This window comes from Squalius cephalus (assembly GCF_949319135.1).
Source record: "Squalius cephalus genome assembly, chromosome: 10".
NCBI lineage: Eukaryota > Metazoa > Chordata > Actinopteri > Cypriniformes > Leuciscidae > Squalius > Squalius cephalus.
In genome coordinates this window covers 30,540,373-30,564,590 of record NC_137131.1, presented here as the reverse complement: position 1 = coordinate 30,564,590, position 24,218 = coordinate 30,540,373, and the positions used below count along the sequence as shown (strand labels likewise).

Below are 24,218 nucleotides of genomic sequence, written 5' to 3'. Positions count from 1 at the left end.
TTGCAGTTAAGGCATGACCATTGGACAGTGAAATGCTCATTGGGTCAGCAGGGTCAGACAGAAACAGGTGGAGAAGAAAAGACATGTTAACTGCAAAAGAATTAAGAATGAAGGTGAAGAAGTAATTGTGAAATCATCGGGAACCCTTTAGTCTCCAGCGCCACCATTTTCCAGAACTGCAACCTATTTGGAGTCTCAGGATATCAGAGACTAAGGTTGACATTTCAGTCTGAGTTAAATCTCTTTTTGGCTTATTTTATCTGCAAAAGAAAACGTGCCTAATAATTATGCACACCTGAATATAAGGCGTTCATTTCCAGCCTTCATGAACAATTATAAATCACTTATAAATGATTAAATACAAAATGAATAGTAGTTATTAAGATTAGTGTGGTTTGGAATTGGTCAAATGTGCCTGAAAAAAAAAAGAAAAAATGATCAGAAAATCAACATGCCTAATAATTCTGCACGCAGTGTACATGCAACTAATCCTAAACCAAACCTTAATCCTAATTCCTAACACTAACTCTATAGTAAGTACATGTAGTTAATTAATATTACTCAGTACTTACTTGTATAATTACATTATAACAAGGACACCTTAAAATAAAGTGTAACCTATAATTTTAGAACAGGAAGGCATTTATTGTTTAATGTTGGTTTAACAGGAGGAAGTGGAATTGGATTGGCTAGAGCTGGCCGCCAAGCTGCCTTGGACCAATGCTCTAGAAGTGTGGAAGTTGAACAATTCTATAAGAAAGAGGAAAGGACGTCGGAAAAGAGCTAACCCTACAAAATCAGATCAGTGCGGCAATGTTAGCACCTTATGTACTGATACTGTCCTGTCAGATCCTGAAGAGCTCTGGGTAGATCTTGAGGCTCTAGAGGTGAAGGAGAACCAAAGAGATGTTTCTCCTCAGCCAGAAAATGACTCTGAGGAAGACAAACTCTCTGAAATCCAGGATCAGGAGTCAGGGGTAATGCCTCTTAAGTTTCGCGTGACATGCAACAGAGCCGGAGACAAACACTGCTTCACCTCAAATGATGCGGCGCGAGACTTTGGAGGAGCTGTGCAGGAGTTCTTTCAGTGGAAAGCAGATATGACTAAATTTGATGTTGAGGTAAGGTTCAGAAATTCTAACACAAAATGTTGACCTCTTTTTTTCTTTTTACTATATCATCCATTCTAAACCTCATATGAGTACCTTATATTTATCAAAAGTGCTTTCTTTGTGAAAGAAAAGAAAGTCCTTCTGAGTGCACATTTTAGTTTAATTTAATTAGTGTAAAGTTGTTCTTCTGTAGAAAAGAAGAATGGGAGCCTAAACCATATCCAATGTGGTGTTGTGTAAAGTAGTAATGACAATAAAATATATTCAGTAAAACAAAGAGAGCAATTGTAACAAACATTGCATATGTTTCTCTCTATTTACAGGTGCTGTTGAATATCCACAATAATGAAGTTGTTATTGGCATTGCTCTCACTGTGGAAAGTCTACATAGGAGAAACATCACTCACTTTGGCCCCACCACTCTACGGTCTACACTGGCTTATGGCATGCTTAGGTAAGCAGCATTCTTGTAAACCATCGTTTCCAATCATTATGGTAGGATGGTCACAATAGTGTGTTTTCACACTTAGCATGTTTGGTTTGATTAAAATGAACTCTGGTGCGATTGCTCTGTTAGTGCGGTTCATTTGAAAAAGTGTGAACGCTGCCACCTGAACCCTGATGCACACAAAACAAGTGGACCGAGAACGCTGAAAAGATGGGTCTCGATCCGCTTCCAAACGAACTCTGGTGCGATTTGACTGAAATATGAATTCAACACAGACCAAAGACATCTAAAAAAAAAAAGCAAAAACAGGTATATGATTGTGGCGAGCAGGACGAGGCTGAGGGCCGTGAGAGAGCGGCGCGAGACCGTTGGCGTGATTAAAGATGAGCGACACCTGCGCAACGCACCAGTCTCGTATCTCTCACGGCCCTCGGCCTCGTCCTGCTCGCCACAATGATGTCACAAGATGCAACCCTAAAAAGGACAGAATCCTCAAGCATACCTGTTTTTTCACATCATAGGAGCTACGTTGCCCATTACAGTTCGGTACAGGTGTCCGAACCACCGTCTTCTTGCAGCAGATTTTTGTTTGTGTGCAACGGAGGAATTCCTGCCACTGTTTTGACTCCTTTACACATTTTTAAAGCTCTTTTCTCAGCTGGTAAAAATGCCATCATATGTATGCATTTACAACGAGCGCATTTAGTTTTGGATTTTCCGTCGCAAAATATATGCCATAAAAGCCGAATACTTTATACACAAATTATATTAAACAGTGCGCAGGAAGGGCTGCCGCTTTTGTATAGTTTGTGCTTGCTGTTTAATAATTATTTGAAATTTAGCAAACTGGCAGTTCCAGTAGTAAGATGAAAAGATTGATCTTGAACTCTGAAAACTATGTTTAAACTATAATTAAACAATTTAATAATCAATTAAAAAGGAATTTATACTATTACGCTTTACCTACATTGGACCAGCAGTTTGGAAAATGGATGGATGGATGATTCAGCTGTGGGTGCAATCTTCTGGTCAGAAGTGGGAATTCATTTGGCGCGCAACTCTCACAGTGCATTATGGGTATTCTTTAGCTAGCTGTTGAGCATACATCAGTTGTACGCTCGTTATTGCGGTGCATTGTGGGATTGAATGAGTGAACTCAACAATGTCCACTATGGTTTTGGAAAACCACTACAAATGGCTGTCCGAAATCGCCCCCTATACTCTTAAATAGGGAACTATTTAGGGAAGACAGGAAATAAACACAGGAACTGGGAACACATAAAACTAAACCAAAACAGAACATAAACCTGACATAAGCTAACCAGGACTAAATGTATCATTTTCTTTTTTTTTGTCCGAACCAAGAGAATTAAACTACTTAGTGTGTAGACCGATTTAATAATCTAAAGAACTTTTTTCTACTAATTCGCAGGCGATACGTCCGCGATAATTAATGCGATATGGCTCAGCTTGTCAGTGAACTACGGCTCTGTGTAGTAAATGCCGCTCCATTTGAAAGCAGGTGATGGCGATTTACTACTAATCAAGGAACCGGCTTTACTGACGAGATGCGCAAAACAATGTCATGCGATATATCGCCCAGCCCTACAAACAATTATGATTGTCACTGATTGTTATACTTTTTTTTTTTTACTTTTCAGACTTTGCAAGCCACAGGTGTCAGATGTGATTGTAGATCCCATGTGTGGAACTGGAGCTATACCTTTAGAGGTTTGTTGAATTATGACTAAACTGTTTAATGAATTTGCAGTCTAGTCTTCAGTTATATTTCTGTGTTAGAGTGAATTGTTTTTAAAAACAAATGCTCTTTGTTTTATCAGGGAGCCATGGAATGGCAGAATTCATTCTTTTTAGCTGGAGACAACAATGGCATAGCAGTCAGCCGATCGGTCAATAATATCAAGCACATTCTGAAGAGAACACATGATGGGGGAAGGTGAGGCTTTTGATAGTGTCCTGCCTGCCAACCTTTTTTGGAACAGTGTTATTTTAGTATTATTTGTATACTATTGAAGTATTTTTTCAAATGTTTAATTTTGAAACTCATATGAGATCATTCAAATATATAAACAACATAAACACCTTTTTTGTGTGACAATAAATGACTACAAAAATGACTCCCGATTCAAATGTTCACTGTGTTCACTTCATGTTGTATTTGTAGCTCTTCAGGCTTGCCCTTAGACATAGTTCAGTGGGACTTGTGCAATCTACCCATGAGAAGCAGTTCAGTGGATATCATCATTACCGACATGCCTTTTGGAAAGAGGTACTGACGGACATCTGGAGTTATAGTTGCTATAAGTTTAGAACTATCCCAATTTATCATTGCAATGAATAATCCTATTACAGTATAATTATATTATTAAGCGTTTGTGTATTTAAACTGTTTGTGTTGTGTATGCTTTGAAGAATGGGGTCCAAGAAGAAAAACTGGGAATTATATCCTTTATGTCTTCGAGAAATGGCTCGAGTTTGTAAACCGGGTACAGGAAAAGCTGTGCTGCTGACTCAAGATAAAAAGTGTTTCTCAAAGGTGTGGCTACTTTGAGTTTTTCAAAATTATAATTTATAGTTCTTAATGTAGTTAATTAAAAAGCATTTTGGAATTTAGGAATGAAATTGTCATGTGAAATGGAACATTCAGCGATAAAATGGAATCCAGATTTTTTGTTTTTTTGTTTGTTTGTTTAAATATATTATAAATCTAGCATAGTTCCTTTTCATATTTAATGCAGAATGTTTTAACTAGATTTTTCATGACTGAGTTATCAAAGCAAAGTCCATTTCTCCCCATAATGGCCTACTTTATCTGTCTTTCTCAGGCAATGTTGCAGATGGGGGGACTGTGGCGGAAATCGCACACTGTTTGGGTGAATGTGGGAGGATTGCATGCTGGCGTTTTTGTGCTCAAAAGGACGGCAGTAGTTTTTGGCACCACTTCAGAAAATGTAACAGAGCCTCATACAGCAACAGAACCACAAAAAGAGAATATGGAGGACGCAAGTCCGTGAGAAGCCTGGAAGACAATTTCACAAATCCATTTGCGTTCCTTGTGTGTGTGTGTGTGTGTGTGTGTGTGTGTGTGTGTGTGTGTGTGTGTGTGTGTGTGTGTGTGTGTGTGTGTGTGTGTGTGTGTGTGTGTGTGTTAAGTTAAGTTAACATGATCCCAAAGTTTGCTTTTTCTTTTCTTTTTTTCTTAATTAGTTGACCTGAGACATAGTCTTTGGCTGTTATGATTCCAAGTTAATCTTTGGCTGTTCTGATTCCAGGCTAATAAAATGTTCAAATGTTTGTTTATTTCGAGGTGTGATTTATTTCTTTGTGAAAATTGCAATTACTATTTGCAATTACTATTTCCAAATTATTTGTTCACACTGCATTGGACCTACCATCTTTGTCTTCATTTCTTCAACTGCAGTTTTTACCGGTACCAGAAAAAAACGGTTTTACAGTAATTCACTCTTGCTTAATTGTTTAAATGGAATGCACCTTTATTAATCCAAGCATGGTTGGCTGGGGTAAAGATGAATTAAAATGTAACATAGTAAATGACTCTTAAAGCATCATAAATGCCTCATCCGAATTGAAGAATGACTTACACCCAATGTAACTAAGTTTGCACACTTTGTTTTAGCACCCGATTCACTTTATGCAGTTTTGCACTGCTACACTTTAATTAAATTCACCCCATAATTTGTAAAAAAGTATAATAGCAGAAACCATGAAGAAAGAAATTACACTTTTTTTGCTCTGTATATTGATATTTCTTTTTGAGAGCATGTCTCGTGGACTTAGAATTTAATCGAATTGAGGATCTTGAAAAATGTGTTTGGTGTGACGTAATTTCCAAACCGGCCTATCAGGATCAGTCACTCGTATGTGAAGGGCGGAGCTTTCATGAGCTGCTGCTACAGGGACACCAAGATGGAAATCCAGGGGCTTTCTGACACAAAAAACACTCACTACCAACATGGCGTCCCGCTCCACACAACATTCTCTCAGCAGACAACAGCTTCAGGGATTCATGCGAAAACACGTCTGACCGAAAATGCGATCTCGGATCTCTCGGGACCGCTGGGCATCCAAAGTGATGACAACAACAACCGGGCCAGATCGTCGCCGCTTCGGGTTGCGGAAAATGGCAGCGCTCTGTCTCTGCAAAACAGCCATCATAAGACATATGATATACCGTCCGCAGTTGCAGAGCTCGGTGACGTGAATGCGTCCAGGCAAAAGGTGTTCAATGAATTAGAGCTGCTGCCTTCTGTGTTTGAGAGGGCCGATGAACATGAGGACAACGATCTGCAAATGGCGCTTCCCCTCCTGGACACAGAAAGCTGTGAACAAAGGCACACGACAGAGAAGCTTCTCAGCAACACCTCTGCCTCTTTAGGCAAGAGCCCAGATGAACTATATGTGGTTTTTAACATAGTGCATAAAGAAGATGACAGCAAGGAACGACAAATGAACTTTCAATACAAAGCAGAAGAAAATGGATCTTCATCGTCAAAGTCAAAGACTCTCAGTTCCCCTGTAGATTCAGATGGAAACTTCAACAGAACCTCGTCCAGATCGGGACATCTTTCAAGCCACAGTAGCTTAAATACCAGATTTGAGAGGACAGACCAAAATGTTAGACACGAATTTTGTCTTGTGGCAGAGAATAGAGACCCAATATTATCAGAAGACTATGCTGGGAGCAGTCAAACATCAAAGGTCTCTACTGTAGAAATGCTCAGCAATCATTTAGTTCAACATTCAACAGAAGAATTGATGCAGTGTGTGACAAAAAATAATAGCCTTGCATTTGTACCAGAGAACAGGGTTGCACCAGAGATGGCTGAATTAAATATCATGGATTATGCAACTCAAGAGTCCAGTAGTAATGGGGACTATGGTCCTGATGGGACTCCAATACCTATAAATGAATCATTCTCTGGGACCATCATGATTAACAATCAGAGTATCATTGTAACTATTGAAAATGGAATATTGACCCTAGCCACTCCGCCAGAGGGCTACGCTTACAAGGAGGATGGAATGATAAGCTTAAAAGAACATTTGGGAATGAAAGACAATGAAGATCTTGTGCTGCTGAACTATGACGGTGGAAGTAAGTCCATTGGGAAAATCAGCAATGTTTCCTCAAGTGTACAAGATGAGCCTAAAGTCAGATTCACCAGCAGTGACTCGGAATTGGCTCTAGCTGATGACTGTTTGTTATCAGAAATGGGTGTTACTCTGGACTCTTGCCCACCAATTAAGCAAGAGGAAGGAACCATTTGTGCTATAGAAGATGGGAATAGTATTTACCAAAATTCTAAAATCAAATCAGTTGCTTGTGAAGAACTACAGCCAATAAACCTATTAACTGTATCTGGATTGACCAAGAAAGGTTCAGTAGTAAAGTATAGATGTCCCCAACCAGGCTGTTCCAGCACCTTTGACACCCGGCAAAATCTCAAAATTCACTTGGTTCTACACACAGAGGACCAGCGTCCCTTCAAGTGCACAGTGGAGGGCTGCGATTGGTCCTTCACAACGTCATACAAACTGAAACGGCACTTGCAGTCTCATGACAAAGTGCGGCCTTATAAATGTGAATGGGAAAACTGTGGTCGGCGTTTCACCACAGTCTACAATCTAAAAGCTCATGTTAGAGCACATGACCAGGAAAATGCATTTATCTGTGAAGTATGCAGTGAGAGGTTTCGCACTGCCACGAGACTCACTAATCATCAAAGAACACATTTTGAACCCGAGAGACCACATAAGTGTGAGTTCCCAGGTGAGCTGAACTGATATCTTAATATCTCAGACAAAGTTGACAGTAGGCAATGGCAATATTGCAGATACTAATACCGACCTGATGGTGGTGTTTCTGTTCCTCCTCAGGATGCGAGAAGACCTTCATCACTTTCAGCGCCCTGTTCTCCCACAACAGAACCCACTTCAGAGAAATGGCTCAGTTCACATGCACCTATCCTGGCTGTGACAAGCGTTATGACAAGGCTTGTCGGCTCAAAATACACCTCCGCAGCCACACTGGTGAAAAAAACGCAGATACTTGGAATAAAGTCATATCACTTGAATTTTTTTAACAGTAATCTCTCATTTTTTCCCCAGGTGAAAGACCTTTTGTTTGTGATTTTGATTCCTGTGGCTGGACCTTCACAAGCATGTCTAAATTACTGAGGCACAAACGGTGAGAAGCAGTTTCCAACCTTTATACCAATACATGCATGAACATTTATACTGTATATCCTATTGCTCTATAAGTTTCTGGTAATTGTGAATAATATTGTTATAAGTAACATATCTTTTAGGGATGCACCTAAATGAAAACTGTAATAACTTGTTTTCATGACAGATTTATTCAAACAATAATCAAGACATCACTAACAGGTTAAATAAAAATATAATGAATATGTAATACAGTGCATATATTTAGCAAAATTCTCTTCTCTAGTTTTTTCTTCTTCTAGCTTACTAATGAGTTTATGGACATTGAATAGCTTTCTTGAGGTAAATGTAACGTTAAGTGACATTGTATAGCCTACAAGCTGTTTATTGACGTCTTTCCCCGGTTGAAACACTGAGCGATCACATGAAACAGGATTCATTTCGGTAAGTTGTAATGTATCTTTCAACATACCTTCTGATGTTCCCCCATGTTTTTTTTCATGCTGTAACTAGTAAAGAGGAGATGAGACGATCAGTTCACGTGCACTTGATCCGTGCTGCCACTTGGACCTGAGGCAATACAGTGATGTCACACTAAGAGTGCCAAAACAACGTTTATTGTTTCAATTTAATAATAAATTGAAAGAATTTTAAAGTTCAGACTTTGCTTCATATTAAAGTAACAAAGCTTTTTGCGAATATTGGATGGCAGGCGTGCACAAAGTTTTCTTCATGCATCATCAGAAAACAGCTAAAAGACTAAACGATTTTATATTTAAGAAACCATATCATTACCATATAGAAATTAATTTTGTCAATCCAGAGCTAGTCTCCACACAGTTGACATGTTTGTTGTAGCTTATCCACGTTGTGCGCACAAAATAGACTTTTAATTAGCACTTATCCGATGACACGTTTTGACTGGGTTCAGTGTCTGTTTTGGCCCTCCAAAACCATTTCAGGCCATCCCTATAATATCTATAAAAGTTTCATCATCATATTTTAATAAATAGTAAATGATCTTAAAAATAATCCAAATTAAATCCTTTAATATGCTAAAACTTAACCCTTTAATGCACCAGTGTCCACCACATTTTGGATAACATCTAAATACAATTTAGGTAACGTAACACTGAATGGATCTGTCCACTCCAGTGGACTACATGCAGGTTTAAGATATAAGTCATACTATTTCAAGTCAATGGAATTTTATAATTTCAAAATATGTATTGTTTAAAAGCAGCATCAACATGTTGTTGAAAGTCAGTCTCAAGATTCCCAGTGATTCATTAGGTGTTGATCTTCATCTGCAGGAAGCACGATGATGACAGACGTTTTGCATGTCCAGAGGAAGGCTGCGGGAAATCCTTTACACGGGCCGAGCACCTGAAGGGCCACAGTATCACACACCTTGGTACCAAGCCATTTGAATGTCCTGTTGAAGGTCAGTATTCAAGATAAATGGCAAAAATACCTCTGTAGGTCTATTATATTTATATAATTTAATATAGTTAATCAGTATCACACGAAGAGTGACGTTTTTTTTCTCCAAATAACTGCATGAGTACAAATGTGATATTGATTTTATACAACAGTTCAATAAACAAGAAGTTGATATTAATTGACTTACATTTTAGACACAATATTGCCTTTTTTTGCTCTATTTCACCAACGAAAATAGTTCCAAACAAAGCCACAGGACAGGTGTGCATCTCTTAGCAACACATGGTGGTGTTTCGTGAACTAATCGTTTGAATGAATGATTCTAGGGCTGCACCATTAATCGGAATTACCAGTGTTTATTAGTCTTTAAATGCTCCTGTCGTCTGCTGTGTTCAGACTTAAGTTTTGTTTGACTACATTCAGGAAGTGTACTTAATTGGAGCAGATAAAATAAAAAGGGAGTTCACATATCTGACTGCTTGTATTCACTGACGAAAATGTAGCCTTGTGCAGTAATATTGCAACGCATCATGAAATGATAATCGTAATCTAATTGAATTGAATTTAATTTAATTTAATTGAATCAAGAGACCAGTGACAATTCACACCCCTAATATATATATATATATATATAACAAAAAAGTCGTCTATTGGGAATTGATTGGATCATTGTCATTTCCTAATGCATGTAGTCCCGCCCCTGCGCAAGTAAACACATTATCAGAGAAGAATTGTCATCGCAAGAGGGAGGGGAAGTTACTTTGTTTAAAGATTAAAAGGGCACATGAATAAAATAAAAAAATCATGTGTAATAAATACAGCAATATTCCATAAATAGTAACAATCAATTTTGTTTTTATGGTCACTTTAACAGCTACAGGCCTCAAACAGTACAGGGCTCGAATAGCATTCATTAATCAGCAGCGGTTGATCGAAATTAATGCTCAATCTCGATTATCGAATCAAAAAATGGAATCGTCGATGCTGTCACGCCTCCGTGTCACGTCAGCTCGGCTTGCCAAGCGAAAAAAAAAAAAAAAAAACACGTGTTGAAGTGCTGCTAGTAACGCATTCACCGTGAGACACGCGCAATTTACACTTTTCACACGCTCTCACGCACAGAAAAATCGCGAAGCAAAGAGGACACGGAGACCGACAGACTAGAGCAGGTTACTTTATGATATAAAAAAAAAATCTCAGCTCTCAGATTCTGTCAATTTTATTACGAAATTCAAACAATAAATACCGTTTTGGCGCTTGTAAATGTTACGTGACAGATCCCTAGCGCACGTGAACCGATCATCTCTACTAGCTAGTAGAGATGATTGGTTCACGTGGGCTAATAGTAAAAAAAAAACACGAACACGTTGAAAGATACAGTACAACTTCCGAAATGTATATTCCTCATACATAATATCGATCAATCAGTGTTTTTCATCAGCGTGAAGAGGTCAATAACACAGCTGGAGAACAATTATGTCACATTTACCTCAGGAAAGCCAGTTAATGACCATAATAGGTTATAGTATAGCATGTAGTTGGCAAGAAAAAAATAGCTATAGAGAGTATTTTGCTAAATATGTGTTCTATATTACATATTATATTTTTTTTACTTATGTCATTAAATAAAGTTGTTATTATAATAAAAAAAATCATTATATTTAATTATTTTTAACCTTAAATAATAGCCTACTACCAGCTGATAGGGCTCTCTGTATGTTTACAGCATTAGGTGAGTTGTTTTTTGGGTTTTTTTAGACAAATTAACGCCTATCTTGTGTAGCCTACCTAATATTTATCCAAATAAGTCCATATCAAATCAAATCACAATAATTGAATTGAATTGAAATAATAAAAAAGCGTAGCATACCAGAAATTGTACCATGTAAACATTGTAACATGTCACTAAATCTAATAAAATTCAGTTTTGAATGTTAGTGTTAGTGAAAAATGTTAGTGACAATCACAATACACTTATTGTGATGCAAATTTTTTTTTTACAATCAAACAAATCGAGAATCGAATCGAACCGTGACTTTAGAATCGAAAATGTAATCGAATCGAGGATTTGGAGAATCGTGACACCCTTAGCGGTTGATTTTGTATTGTACGTTTTTTAGTCATGGATGTTTTTTATATTTTTCAGATTCTCCATAATTTTCCATGTGAAATGTCTGACACTTTTCTTTTAATACTACTATTTCAGATTTAATTTTGTAATTGTTATTATTTGTATTTAAATGTGCAGGTTGTAATGCGAAATTTTCAGCTCGCAGTAGTCTCTACATCCATTCTAAGAAGCACAAGCAGGATGGAGTCAGTCTGAGGAGTCGCTGTCCTGTTGCTGGTTGCACCAAACACTTCTCATCACGCAGCAGCCTCAAGACACACATGCTTAAACACCACAACCTCAGCCCAGGTACACCGACACTCACACGCAACTTCAGGGTTATGACTTTATAAAACAACATTTAATAACCCAAACTAGGGCTGGGCGATATATTGCATTACATTGTTAGGCGCATCTCGTCAGTAAAGCCGGTTCCTTGATTAGTAGTAAGGTTGCAGGTTGATCACCTGCTTTCAGATGGAGCGGCATTTACAACTCAGAGCCGTAGTTAACTGACAAGCTGAGCCATATTGCATTAATTATCGCATTATTTACTGACGAGATGCGCCTAACAATGTCATGCGATATATCGCTCAGCCCTAACCCAAACAACTAACTCCTTTAACCACTTTAGACACAATGATTGCTGGCAGCACCAGATTTTGTTTACATTCACCTCAAACTATTACCATAGGATTCTTATCTAATCTTGACATCTTTGTATCATTAGAAGGATTTAGGACTCTAAGCTTTATTATTTTGCCACTATTTATGATAACTGTTACAGTGACTAATTTTTCTAATTTTTGTAAAAGAAAACATGAAATGCAAAATCAATTGGCAGTTTGATATTTAAAATATATTGATATTTCAGCCATATAAACCGTCAGCATGTTAAATACAGTGATACAGGTTTTTAGTCAACACCACCCAGCACTACTGAAACCAAGATTAGCCAAAGATATGTTTGGTATTCATTGTTTATGGCTGGATAGACCTTAGGCTTATCAAAGTGATATCTTAAAAACCTGAATGTTTAAATTGATTGTGTAACCATAACCTCTGTGTATCAACATAATGTTCCGTTCTTCCTGCAGATGTGTTGAGTCAGTTGGATGACACATCCACTTTAACTCCCAGCAGTGAACTGACAAGTATTTCACAGGCTGTTAGTGCCCCCTCGGGACCTGCAGGAGCAGAACTCAGCAGTCTGGACCTATCATCTCTCTTCTCCAGCATTCCTGCATGTCCTGGGACCACTGCTGTCTCTATAGGGAGTGAAAGTAGCTCTGGGGCAGGATCCTTCTCCATGGACATGCCTTTGGTTAACGCCGGAATCCTCACAATAGATCCGGCATCAGTCGGATCGGCTCTTAACGGGGCAAAAACTGTGGATCCTCTCATTTTAGCAGCTGGGCAAGGTATGGGCGTCCATGTATTGGAGACGGGATTGGGTGCTGGAGGAGGTGGAGGGGTTTTGCCCCATGCCACATTGCATTTGGATGATGTGCAAACAGTCAACCCAGAAGAGCTGGGAACACTAACTGCTCTGGCAATTCAGAGTACTGCATCTTCAGAACAACTCCACCCTCTGAATTCCTGCAATCCTTTGACTGTAGAATCCCCATCTACTCTCACACCATCACTCTCTTCATCGCTCACTCCGTCTCTTTCATCACTGACTTCAGCTCTTCCTTCAGCACTCAGTTCATCTCTTGTTCCTTCTCTCTCCTCCTCCATGGCTCTCACGGCAACTCCTGTAGCAGAGTTACTTTGTCCGCAGGCCAAGGCTGACCTGGCAGGCAGTGAGACAGTCGGTGGGCCCTTGTTAAGCAGAGTGGAGGTCATGGCTCAGTCAGATGGCAGTAAGGGGATGTGTCAGTTTGTGTTCCCCAGCCACAGTGGATCCTACAGTGGGCAGAAAACAACAGAATTGCCCTCGGTCACCCCCTGCCCTGTTATGGTTAGTTGGAAAGCGAGAGCACATGTTAATCTTGAAATTTCTGAAATTGTTAGCCATAAAATAGAATTTAAGCTTCCTTTAGGGGCTTTCGCACCGGAGGAACTAGGAACGGTTTTAGTTATAGGAACTCCTTTTGGAGGAACTAATTTAGCTCCTACTTAAGAGTAGGCTCTAAACCAGCACTATAGGAACTACCAGTGACGGTAGTGACGCGGATTGGCAGAACGCTCGCAAAACACCAGCACCCGCCATTTAAAAAAGAAAAAGCTGTGTAAACTCACAGATTATTGCCTGAAAAACAGTGATAGATGGACCTCTTAACCCTCACGCTAAGGGGAAAATCCAACGAAACTTTGAGGGGACCAAGCCAAACATGATTATGTATTTTTGCTCAGCTAGCAACACTAGACATCAACCACACTGCATATGCTAATACCTTTTCATATACTGTCTACTTTCTATGTATAACAGTTCTATCTAATAACGTATTAGACAGGACTGTTAGACAGATCGTAAACTAATGAACGGAGAATGCGAGCACTGTGAGCTCAGGCTCTGGCGTTCTCAGCGCCGTCAAAATATAGGGCCACCGTGCCGTCAATATAACTCACAGCAACACAGCTCTTACGTCACTTCAGAGTTTCTACTGGTGGAGCGAATGCAACCAGGAAAATGTTGCCTGGGGAACCATTAGTTCTCGAGGAACCACCCTGGTGGCTAGTTCCTAGAATTACATGGTGCGAAAGCCTCTTTTATTTTGTTAAATGTTCTTTTTTCAGTCATTTTTAAGCAAGTTAACGCAAATGTCTGACTATACAGTGTTCTTTTGTTCTGCCATTAGGACAGCAGTGGATCAGCACGCACAGACTACAGGGCCATTCAGCTCGCCAAGAGGAGGAAACAGAAAGGCCCAGGCTCTTCCACATGTGCCTCAGAGAACGGACAAAGAAAGACTAAAGGATCAAAGGGCACCAGCTCTGCTCTGTCGACTAATTCAAGCGCTCATTTTGGAGAAGGAGCTGCTACAGGAAATGGTGAGCTACCCATCCGGGATCCGGTGACAGGCGCACAGTTTGTGCAGATTCAGCTGCTGCAGGTGAGATCATGGGAAAGAATTTGGAAGCATTCTCACTTCTGTTCAGTACATTGATTTGAGTGTGTTTGTTATAGGATGACCCTGCTGCTGATGGAGACTTGGCTTTCCAGTTGAGTTCACAGACCTCATGTTCGCACTCTCAGCTCACTGTGGATCTGCCTGTCAACATCCTACAGGTTCATACAACTATTAAGCCTCATATTCATTGCATCATTTGTATTCTCTTTTTTCATTTGTAGTAGAGTGTAGTTGTAGTTTTTTATTTTAAGATTTATTTTCAATATTATTTGCCTTCAGATAAGACAGTAATTTGAAGTGGGAGGAAAAAAAATCTGTTCCAACTGCTAATTGCCTACTAGTTTATAAATGACATTAGCGGATGTCATTCCATGTCATTGACATTGCTGTTTCCTTGCTGCTTGCTGCTTGCTAAACCTTGTGTAGGGCAAAGATTGTTTATGTATGTCAATGGTGCATGAAATGCATATCAGAGATGAACAAGAAACACCACATGCTCCGTGCATTTTGCTAAAAGTCACCGGCTCTCATTAGCCATGTTCCCATCAATCTATTTTTTTATGTTTTGTTTTGTGATTTTGGGATATTACATAAAAACAATGCTGCATGAAAAGTGCGCACAAGTTCTAAAAAAGTGCTCAATTTGAGTCTGATTTTTTTTTTATCTGATAAGAAGACATGCGCATAAACTACAATGAAAACACATTTATAACCATAATGACGAAGCAAAGAAAAATAAAAAAAGTTTTTTATTTGTGACAACTTTTTTTTTTGTGACAAATGAGTCTTGTGGGTTTATTTAGGATCAGTTCAGATAAAAAACAAACAAACAATGATTTCATTCCATTACGTGATTGTGTGCCATAAAATGACCCTGTTGTGTATTTCAATTTGGAAATTCTAGACATACAAACTGATCTAAATATTCTCATTTGTAGGAACCCACAGTCATGGCTGAAGATGAAAATGGATCTGATAACTCCCAGTTCACTGGTAGCACCATCAACCTACAAGATTTGGAGTGATAGTAGAAACAGGAGGTGCTACTCAAGGAACATATGATGGGCCGTCTCTCTCTTTCTTAGATGATCTTGTACATTTTCTCAGTGCCTCTACTGGTTTTATCATTGTGTAGTTTAATAAGCAAATCCCTTCATTCATGTTTAAAACAGGATATCAGAATAGTATTGTGCTCCATACAAAAAGCTAATTTGACCAAAAACAAAGCACATTTAGTTGTTGTTTTTTTTTTTTTTTTGATCATGTGACTTGATAAATGCTTGTTTTTATTTCAATATTTAGTTTTTAGATCTGGTGACTTGTGAGCACACACAAGACACATGGCAGTGAACACCATTGATCCATCTCTTAACCAGAATAAATTCTATTGGTCTATGAAATCTTTAACTGTTTATGTAATTAATCAAGTCAGTCTAATTTGACCTTAACTTATTTGCCTGGTTGACCATTATGGAACAAAGTTGTTTTGATGCCTATTTTTGTATGGCTTTGTAAAGTTCAGATACACTTATGTTCCATGTTTGTAAAAAAAAAAAAAAAAAAAAAATCTACTTTTTATAAAATGATGCAATTGAAATGTATTTATTAGCTATGGTTTACTTCAAAACATGTTAATAAAATTTTACATTTAAATAAACATTTTCACTAGTTTGTGTCTGTAAATATGTCAATTTCATATTCTTTGTTCTCAAAAGCTTTTGTATGTTTATGATTCATACATTTATATTCATGTCCTTTCAAACTTCAAAATTTAAACCTTTGTAAAAACAAGGAAACATCTATATACTTGATGCTATCTACTATCTACAGTTAGTTGTATGTAAATGTGATGCAAATTCGATTATCTGCGTACTTGTGATTTAACTAAAGAAATACAGGAACTCTTCTTTTTCCCGGTCCGTGGTTTCAGTGCTTTTGTTTGGCTGACGTTTGTGGACAGTGGGCTGAGAGCGTGGCATCAGCTTCTTAACAGACTAAAAGAATAGAGAAAGCATGTTCTCACTCTCACTTGTTTAAAAAGCAATGTCAGTCATTTAAAGAGGTCATATCATGAGATAAAAGATTTTTTTTTCAGTGAAGAAATTGTGACAAATATTAAAATAATCACTCATTCTGCATTGCTTACACTGACTTTGTGATATCACACAGGTTACATGTCAGGGATGTCAATTGGTTAATCAGAAACTTGACCCACACTGTTACAGTGAGGAAATAGACAATGCGGGATAGATACTATTATTCCTAAACACCAAACAAAAAGTTAAGATTGTTTTGTGATCCTGTCACAATGTACTGGAGGCTTTACAAAAAAAATTAAGCCTTTTTTCAAGATTTATACATTTCAATTAATAGTAAAATTCCATAAAATTGAATGGAATAATCCTTACATATTATGAATTAAGAATTTCAAATGAGTAAAAAAAACAAACTTAATCAAATATTTTGAATAAATCTAGGTGCTCTAAATGTTGGGTGACGTCACTTCTTGTTGACGTTTAAAGTATTGTCAAAAAAAACGGAGGCTAGCTAGACCCTCCCTCCTCCTCATCCGTGCACTAACCCCCCTAACCCCACCCCCACCCCCAAATCCTTCTGGTCAGTTATTGGCTGGTACAGTTTATGTTTCGTGGTGCGGGTTAGCCCAGTTTGTTTTTGTTGCCGTTTGTGGAGCCTGTGCTGTCTACAGAGGTGTTTTTACAATGTGTTCAGGGGACAGGCAGCTAGCGGATAGTGAGGAGATGTTTGCTCTATGTGACAAAAACATTTTTGGCCTTAAAAAACGTGTGACATCGCTTAGAGCACCTTTAAGTTTAAACATTTAAAACATTTTTTTTTTTTTATGTCTATTCCCTTGTTCCATTAAGATTTATACAAAATATTTTATTAAGCTCTAGTTTTTTGACTCATTTAAAATTCTTAATTTATAATATGAAAAATATGTAAGGATTATTCAAATCAGTTTGATAGAATTTTACTATTAATTGAAATGTGTAAATCTTGACTTGATTTTTGAATGAGGGATTGAATGATGAGGGAGTTGCAAATTTGTACATGACTATAACCTGCAGCTGGAGTGATTTTTTTTTTTAAAACTGCTTTTCTTATAGGAGGGTGAGAAATGGTCACAAAATTGTGGGAAAATAAATATGACCCTTTAATAGTGATAAACAATTGTGATATACTTTTATGACTAGAGCCAAAAGGTAAATTAAGCATTTGTTGCAGTAAAACTTGTTTTCTTTTCTTACCGTTTTTTTTATCTCATTCTGCGATCTTTCCAAGGCTTTTTTCTGTCTTTCCTCCTGTTGTTTAATCTGCAAATGTATCTTCTCATCACGCACTCTAAAGGGTAAAAGAAGTTTAGAAACGAACTAGATACAGATTATTTTGTTGCTGGTTTAATGTATATGTACACTGACAAAACATTGGTGCAAAAACAATTCTCACTCAAAAATGACTAGAAAATTTCACTATTAGAAAGAAATGGCAAGTAACATTGAATTGAACATGAAATATTGAAGTACAAAAACTAAAATAGTATTGAAATAGTACAACTCAACAACAATTTTTTTTTTTTACAGTGTATGGTCACCTCAGTCTCCTCTCTTTCTCTTTGGCACGTTCAGCAATACTCATTTGGTCTTTTGGAATCGTTTCGGCATTTTCCAGAAGCTGCCCCAATTTTTCCTCAATGGCTGTCAGCATCTGCAAAGTGTTTAGGTTTGCCTCCGTTTCCCCCACACAGCAGTGATACACCTCCTTCACCTTATGGCTCAGTGTGTCAAGAGTCTTGTCCTGAGGGCAGGGTACAAGTATTCTTAAGTCTTCAGTGTCCAATGATTTATCAATGCAAAGATTTTTAGAAGCAATGAGCTACACAATACTTGTGTCTTATCAGAATTTAAAAGAAAAAACATTATAGACATCAAATCTTTAATATCTTTGACTCAAGATGAACAGCACGAACAGCGTGATATTGCTTCTACTGCTGTCTTGTAGTTGGATGTATGGCATATTTTAGGATTTTACAGAACCTTCCTACATTTTTAAATGATTGTTGTAAATCTGTAAAGATGACATCTTTAATGCCTATAATTGCTAGTGTTTATGTGTTTTTTAGTTTACCCTTTGAAATCATCTGAAATCCACGTTCTTCAAGTAAAATCTTGCTCTCAATTGATTACAATTTAAGTTTGAATCTATCTTTCCCTCATGGACCATAGTGAGTTTTTGGATCTGGTCCATCAAGTTCATTATCCTGACAGTGTCCTTGTTGCTTTTAATCAAAAGGATTCAGGATACCCCTTCACAGTAAGGGTGATGGATCCCACCTCCCTTCAGTCCTGGAGCTATTCTCGGAATCCATTCCTCTGCACTCCCTAGCCTAGACCACCCAGTACCGGTGGTCCCAAGTTCAGTGGACCCAGCACTGCAGTCCCTAGCCTGATGGTCCCAAGTCTGTTGTTTCTTCCCCTATCTTTGGTGCTTCTAATGATGCACACTTCTATGTCAGACACCCGAGGCCTTGCCTGTTCTGTCACGGCCGTCCCTGAGTTCCCCGTGTTCATGGTCTTGTCACTGTTACGGTTTTGTTCATGTGTTTTGCTACCTTGGACGATCTGTTTTGTTTTGCTTTTTCCCAGGCTCTGAACTTCTGGAGTATTACTTGTGTTTTGTTTTTTGTTAAATTGTATATGAAATAAATATGTTTTACTCTGAAACTGTGAGAACATCCACAGCCATAAAATTGTGTTCCATATTTGAGGCCCCCCTCAGTCAAGATGAATGTGAAAATGCATTTTAATGATGAAACAGGCTTTCTAGCATTAAAATTAGACTACTATAGCAACATTTAGACAGTCTGTTTCACAAAGTCACAAGTGCATTCATGTGTTTTGAAGAATGCGTGGCTTTGGAGAGCGCCCTGAAGAGAGGGTGGGAACTCATGCTTTCAAAGCTAACTTGCTATTGCTAGCTGCTCCGAAAACTACATAGCTAGCATTGGGGAACACAGCTTAGTTTAAAGGTAGGGAGGCCAGTTTTCAACTTAAAACTTTAGGAGTTATCAAACACGTAAAATTAGTGTCTGAAAGATTTTACAATCCAGCCATATTTTCCCTAACTCATGTGATTTTAATAAATATTTTATTCATATATAAAACACTACTTTGTGTCATTGTTAAATCAAGTTTTTTTCTGTATATTGAAATTAAATTACCTTACCTTACCTTAAATTACCCTAAATTAATTAACAAGAATATATACATATACAACCTGCATGTATATGTGTGTAAAGACAGTAGGGCTGCCAAAGTTAACATGTTAATGTGTGAGATTAATTAAATATTTAAGATGCATTTCTTAAAGGCAAATATGCATTAATTGAAGCTCAACAAGGATGAAATTACACTGTTACATTACACTGTTAATGAGAAGACTGGCAAAAAAAACAAAACATTTTTTATTCATTAATTTATCTATTATTTATTATTCAGGAACTGGATGCACTAAATTTGGAAGTGAAAATATACAGTATATTCATATGCAATTTTAAGAATTCAAAACGGAAGATACTGTATTTTATGTCAGCCCAGAAAAGATGATTAATTGTTTTAATCAATGGGCAGTCTGTTTGTCAAGGAAGCTTACAAAGAAAATTACAAAGTAGCACAACAGAAGACAAATATGAAACCCACAACAACAACAAAAAATGCATACCTGGTCCTCTGGTTTGTACTGTCCAAAGCTGAAGTGTTTGGCTTTCAGTTCAAGCTCTGCTGTTCTCTCTCTCTCCTTTTGAATGGTGTCACTCATGAAATCAATCTGCTCTTTTAGCTGCTTTGACTCAGACTCCCTGCATATGCACAAACAAATATATACATTTATCTACTGGTATAATTAAATAAAAAAACATATTGGTGCAATTCTAAGGCACATAGGTACACACATGTTTTTGCGAGTCAGTTCAGCATTCTGTCTGAACTCCTCCAAAGTCTCTTCTGTCTCTCTAGTGTTCTGGATGAGAGAAAGGTTCTGCTCTTCCAGCTCAGTCATCAGATTCAACAGATCCTGAGGATCTTTGAAGAAGATTTCTGGGTCCTCCTAATGGAGGCAATAAAGTTGTCATTTAAAACAAGGAGGTTAAGGAGGAATCTGCTACATTCCCATTCATCTCATTGGTAGTTGCTTTAATGGTACAGGAGCCCCCCGAAAGAACGTGATTTGAAATCTGCCATATTTTTTCATGGCCGCTCAGGTCTACTGTTTTGAGCCAATCACTGTAAATGCCATGTGACTAATCACTCGGGACAGCGATGATAGGTTGATGGCACCACAAAAATACACACAGCTCAGTCCTTTTCTAGCGGTGGATGTAACCTCAGCTGTGATGTCAGTGGTTGTAGCCAGGAAAAAATATATTGCTCAATGACAAATGAGTTTTGACAGTAAAAAAAGTTCTTTGAACTTTTGAATTCTTTGTGAGAAAAGAGAACATTTAAGCAGAGGAAACATTAAGAAAATTTTAATGACTCTAAAAATGTAATCAATGTTTCACCAATATCTAATTTCACCAATATTTCACCGATATCTTCACTTTTCATGTTCATAAATATCATTACATTTTTTGGAGTCACAAAACATGACATTTTACAACCTGAACTAACCTTGCCTTGATATTTTAAAAGACTTGCTGAACTTGACACACACTCAAGTGTCTGTGATATTTATTTATTTTATTTATTTTTTTGCTGACAAAAGGTTTTTCAAATATCAATAAGCGTGAAACAAACAGTGATTTGTTAAAGTATTGTTGTATAAATAAAATATTGTAATTTATCTTTTCAAGAATTTCATTCTTTCGATGAGCCTTTCTTTCTTCAACATTCTCTTTATATAATATTCAAGTTACATGTCAATGTATTTTTAATAAACGTTATATCATTGACTCATTTCACACATTTATATGATAAGCCCTAAATAAATGAACCGGGCACTGAAAAAACATCTGTTATACTATAATTAAATATTATCAAATAGCAACATATACAGCCTATATTTGTTCCCTGAATGGCCATCAATGGAGAAAATTCCATTTTGCAGCCAGACGGTATAGTTACAGAATCTCTTGGCAAAGGCAAATAGAACCATGCTATCCAGCCAAACCCCTGACCCCTAATTTTCAGGTTGTAGGTTTAGGCATAAAACATAAATCTGTTAAGTAGCTACATAAGTACTATAAATATAAAATTTGAAAAATGTAAATGAACAATGATTTGGCTGCTTAATTCAAAAGAACTAGTGCAAAATGCCCGTGCAAAATCAGTTTTTGTGTGTGTTTTTAGTAATTGTTGGTTTGGTGTATTTGAGTGTTCATTGTTACAATTTGACCGTTCGCAAAAGCCACGCCCCCTAGTTATTGTTACTACGCCCGTCAAACAATTGAGAAACATGGCTGGGTTGAGCTCCAAACCGGTATAAGTGTTCTATGCAGCAGACATATCCTCCAGGGCACGACAGAAATGGCTGCAATATGCAGTGGAGGGATATGTTCAAAATGTTAAAATAAGCAAAGACGGGAATATTACAACAATCGAGGCCAGTGCTTGAAGTGGGGGGGAAAAGGTGCCGGTAGGCTAAAGTCGGTCGCACACCGGACGCGCAGCTCAGCGCCACGTCTTTTAAATTCGAACACATTATTCTCTATGAGTACACACACCGGCGGCGTCTGTCCGCGGCGCCCAGCAACGGCTCAGGACCGTGTTCAAAATCCTGCCGCGCCACAGAGCGCCATTTACATAGTTTTATATTAAATTTACATTTATGTGTCTCAAATCGTTGTTAATGTATATACGGACTTAACCCCGTGCTGCAATATACATTTAGTTTTAAATTTATTTACAGAAATCAGAAAATTGCTGATGCTAACGGATTTTCAGGTGAGAGTTGTCCTAGACGTGGCGCTGCGCGTCCCGTGTGCGACCGGCTTTACTGTTACTCTCTTGCATTGGCAAATCATGACATTTGAGATTAATACAGTGAAAAACAAAATTTGAAGATATTGCTGGTACAACAACAATTTATTGTTATTTATTAACAATATAAATGTATTTAAACAAGTCGTGTGTGTGTGTGCTTGTGTGCAAACGGAACTCCTCCAAGTCTGCAAGTCCAAAAATACATTTAGGCTATGGTGAGTTTACTACATTTTATTTTATTAAATGCATTTATGGTGAGATTATTATATTTTCATGTCAATCTGTGTTCGTTTTGACCAAGAACCATGCGCTGTCACTTTAATTCAGCGCGTGCAGCACAGCAAAAATAGACTCGGTGCGAAACGATTGCAGCATCCGCGTGCAGTGTGAAAGCTTTAAGTTACCTGTTAACATGGGTGCGAAAAAAAAAACCGCACTGTAAACGGACTACGGAGTATATGTGAAACGGGCGTGACTGACGCTTATATACGCTGACATATGTATGCTTATTAATCTTCGAGGCATTTAGCTGTGAGTGAGGTCTCCCACACTGCTTAATCCATTGTCGGCATGACGGCATCTTTCCGCTTGGGTCTTGGGTTTTGGAAAGGCGAAAAAAACGACCCCTCCCTCTAAACTTTTGGGGTACCTAGTGTCAGACTTGCAGGTGCCATAGGCGCATCGTTTCACCATGTGCTGAAATCGCAATGTTTGACGGAGGTCCTTCTCCTTAGTTACAGTTGCTGAGCTAGGATTGGACGAGGAGCGTTCGAGGGCGGGGTTATGCGAACGGTCAATTACACAGCAAAAGTTCAGTGACATTTTTATTTGTGCATGCATGGTAGAAAGCAAATACTGATACTGACATAATGACATACAATAAATGTGGAAAATTGAACTACGATTCAGGGAGCAAATGAACATTCGCTACATGTCATTTAGCGAAAGTAAATCAAAATGATTTACGCACTAAATCCAGGCACAATTTGCATATTTTTAAACTCTCAAAACAGACGTCACATCCAGAACCTCACAGCAATTGGCTGCCGACCCGTGACGGTGCGTGTCCACTGGCGCGGTGCGAGCGGAGCGGAGGAGCGTTTTCAATTCATTCCTATGGAAGTCGAGCTTCACGCTCGCGCAGTGCATTTTGGGATTGCCAGCGGACCGGAGAAAGCGTTGAGAGCGACCGAGAGCGTCAAAAGGTTGGGCAGTTCTTGACTTTATGCAAATATCAAGCGAAAAACGCGGTCGGCAGCCAATTGCTGTGAGGTTCGGGATGTGACGTCTGTTTTGAGAGTTTAAAGATATGCAAATTGTGCCGGAGTTTATGCTGGATTTAGTGCGTAAATCATTTTGTTTACAAATTAGACGCTTTGCAGTTGTTATGTATGTTAAATATTTTATTTTGGATGTGTTCATTGTGATTACATTGGCTGGGTTTATAAAAGTTTATAAAATTGAAAGGATATCTTTGCTTGGTGCATTTGGAAACAAAGCTTGTCTATTTCTAAATGTAATCGCGTGCATCGCTGATGATTATACTGTCCGTGTGTTGAAAAAAACTTAGATTAAACACACTCGCAGCAGACACACCCCAGAGCGGAGGCGTTATAGCGTTGCCAGCGACACTGAGCGGAGTTTTGCCGCTGTAGTGGACACGCACCGTTAAGCTCCGCTGCTTTCTTCGACCCTCTCTGTCTCTGCTCTGGTCCTGCGCTGTGCTCACTCAGTGTGCAGTGTGAGAGGGGGAGTGGCCAGCTGTGCTCACTCAGTGACAGTGTGAGAGGGGGAGTGGCCAGCTGTGCTCACTCAGTGTGCAGT

General features: G+C 38.3%; 3 protein-coding genes across 5 annotated transcripts in view; 2 read left to right on the top strand and 1 right to left on the bottom strand.

Moving 5' to 3' along the window:
* The window catches only part of thumpd3 (THUMP domain containing 3), a 200,770-nt gene extending 195,890 nt beyond the window's left edge, over positions 1-4,880 (top strand). For all 3 annotated transcript variants that reach the window (XM_079883306.1, XM_079883305.1, XM_079883307.1), the window contains 7 exons: positions 669-1,121; positions 1,436-1,566; positions 3,222-3,291; positions 3,402-3,517; positions 3,746-3,850; positions 3,994-4,117; positions 4,407-4,880. In XM_079883306.1, coding sequence (XP_079739432.1) covers positions 669-1,121; positions 1,436-1,566; positions 3,222-3,291; positions 3,402-3,517; positions 3,746-3,850; positions 3,994-4,117; positions 4,407-4,595 — 1,188 coding nt within the window. In that variant the 3' untranslated portion in view covers positions 4,596-4,880. The remainder of the gene's footprint in view (positions 1-668; positions 1,122-1,435; positions 1,567-3,221; positions 3,292-3,401; positions 3,518-3,745; positions 3,851-3,993; positions 4,118-4,406) is intronic.
* Positions 4,881-5,443: 563 nt separating this feature from the next.
* On the top strand, positions 5,444-16,072 carry LOC307165559 (zinc finger protein ZXDC). Its single transcript, XM_079883291.1, has 9 exons — positions 5,444-7,372; positions 7,480-7,632; positions 7,711-7,789; positions 9,081-9,211; positions 11,459-11,629; positions 12,418-13,283; positions 14,125-14,379; positions 14,454-14,555; positions 15,336-16,072. Exons 1-9 carry the CDS (start codon positions 5,482-5,484, stop codon positions 15,420-15,422), a joined length of 3,735 nt encoding a protein of 1,244 aa, XP_079739417.1. The 5' UTR covers positions 5,444-5,481; the 3' UTR covers positions 15,423-16,072.
* The window catches only part of cfap100 (cilia and flagella associated protein 100), a 23,580-nt gene continuing 14,751 nt past the window's right edge, over positions 15,390-24,218 (bottom strand). Inside the window, exons 10-14 of the mRNA XM_079883304.1 lie at positions 20,366-20,520; positions 20,137-20,272; positions 18,011-18,213; positions 17,667-17,760; positions 15,390-16,391 (exon numbers count right to left, since the gene is read on the bottom strand). Coding sequence (XP_079739430.1) covers positions 16,278-16,391; positions 17,667-17,760; positions 18,011-18,213; positions 20,137-20,272; positions 20,366-20,520 — 702 coding nt within the window. The 3' untranslated portion in view covers positions 15,390-16,277. The remainder of the gene's footprint in view (positions 16,392-17,666; positions 17,761-18,010; positions 18,214-20,136; positions 20,273-20,365; positions 20,521-24,218) is intronic.

What these genes read in the sequence shown, in the direction of transcription:
- LOC307165559 (XM_079883291.1), top strand. Translation starts at nt 5,482, where the DNA reads ATGAGCTGCTGCTACAGGGACACCAAGATGGAAATCCAGGGGCTTTCT. An exon ending in AAATTACTGAGGCACAAACG is followed by an intron (nt 7,790 to 9,080) that starts GTGAGAAGCAGT and finishes CTTCATCTGCAG; the next exon opens with GAAGCACGATGATGACAGAC. An exon ending in TGCAGATTCAGCTGCTGCAG is followed by an intron (nt 14,380 to 14,453) that starts GTGAGATCATGG and finishes TGTTTGTTATAG; the next exon opens with GATGACCCTGCTGCTGATGG.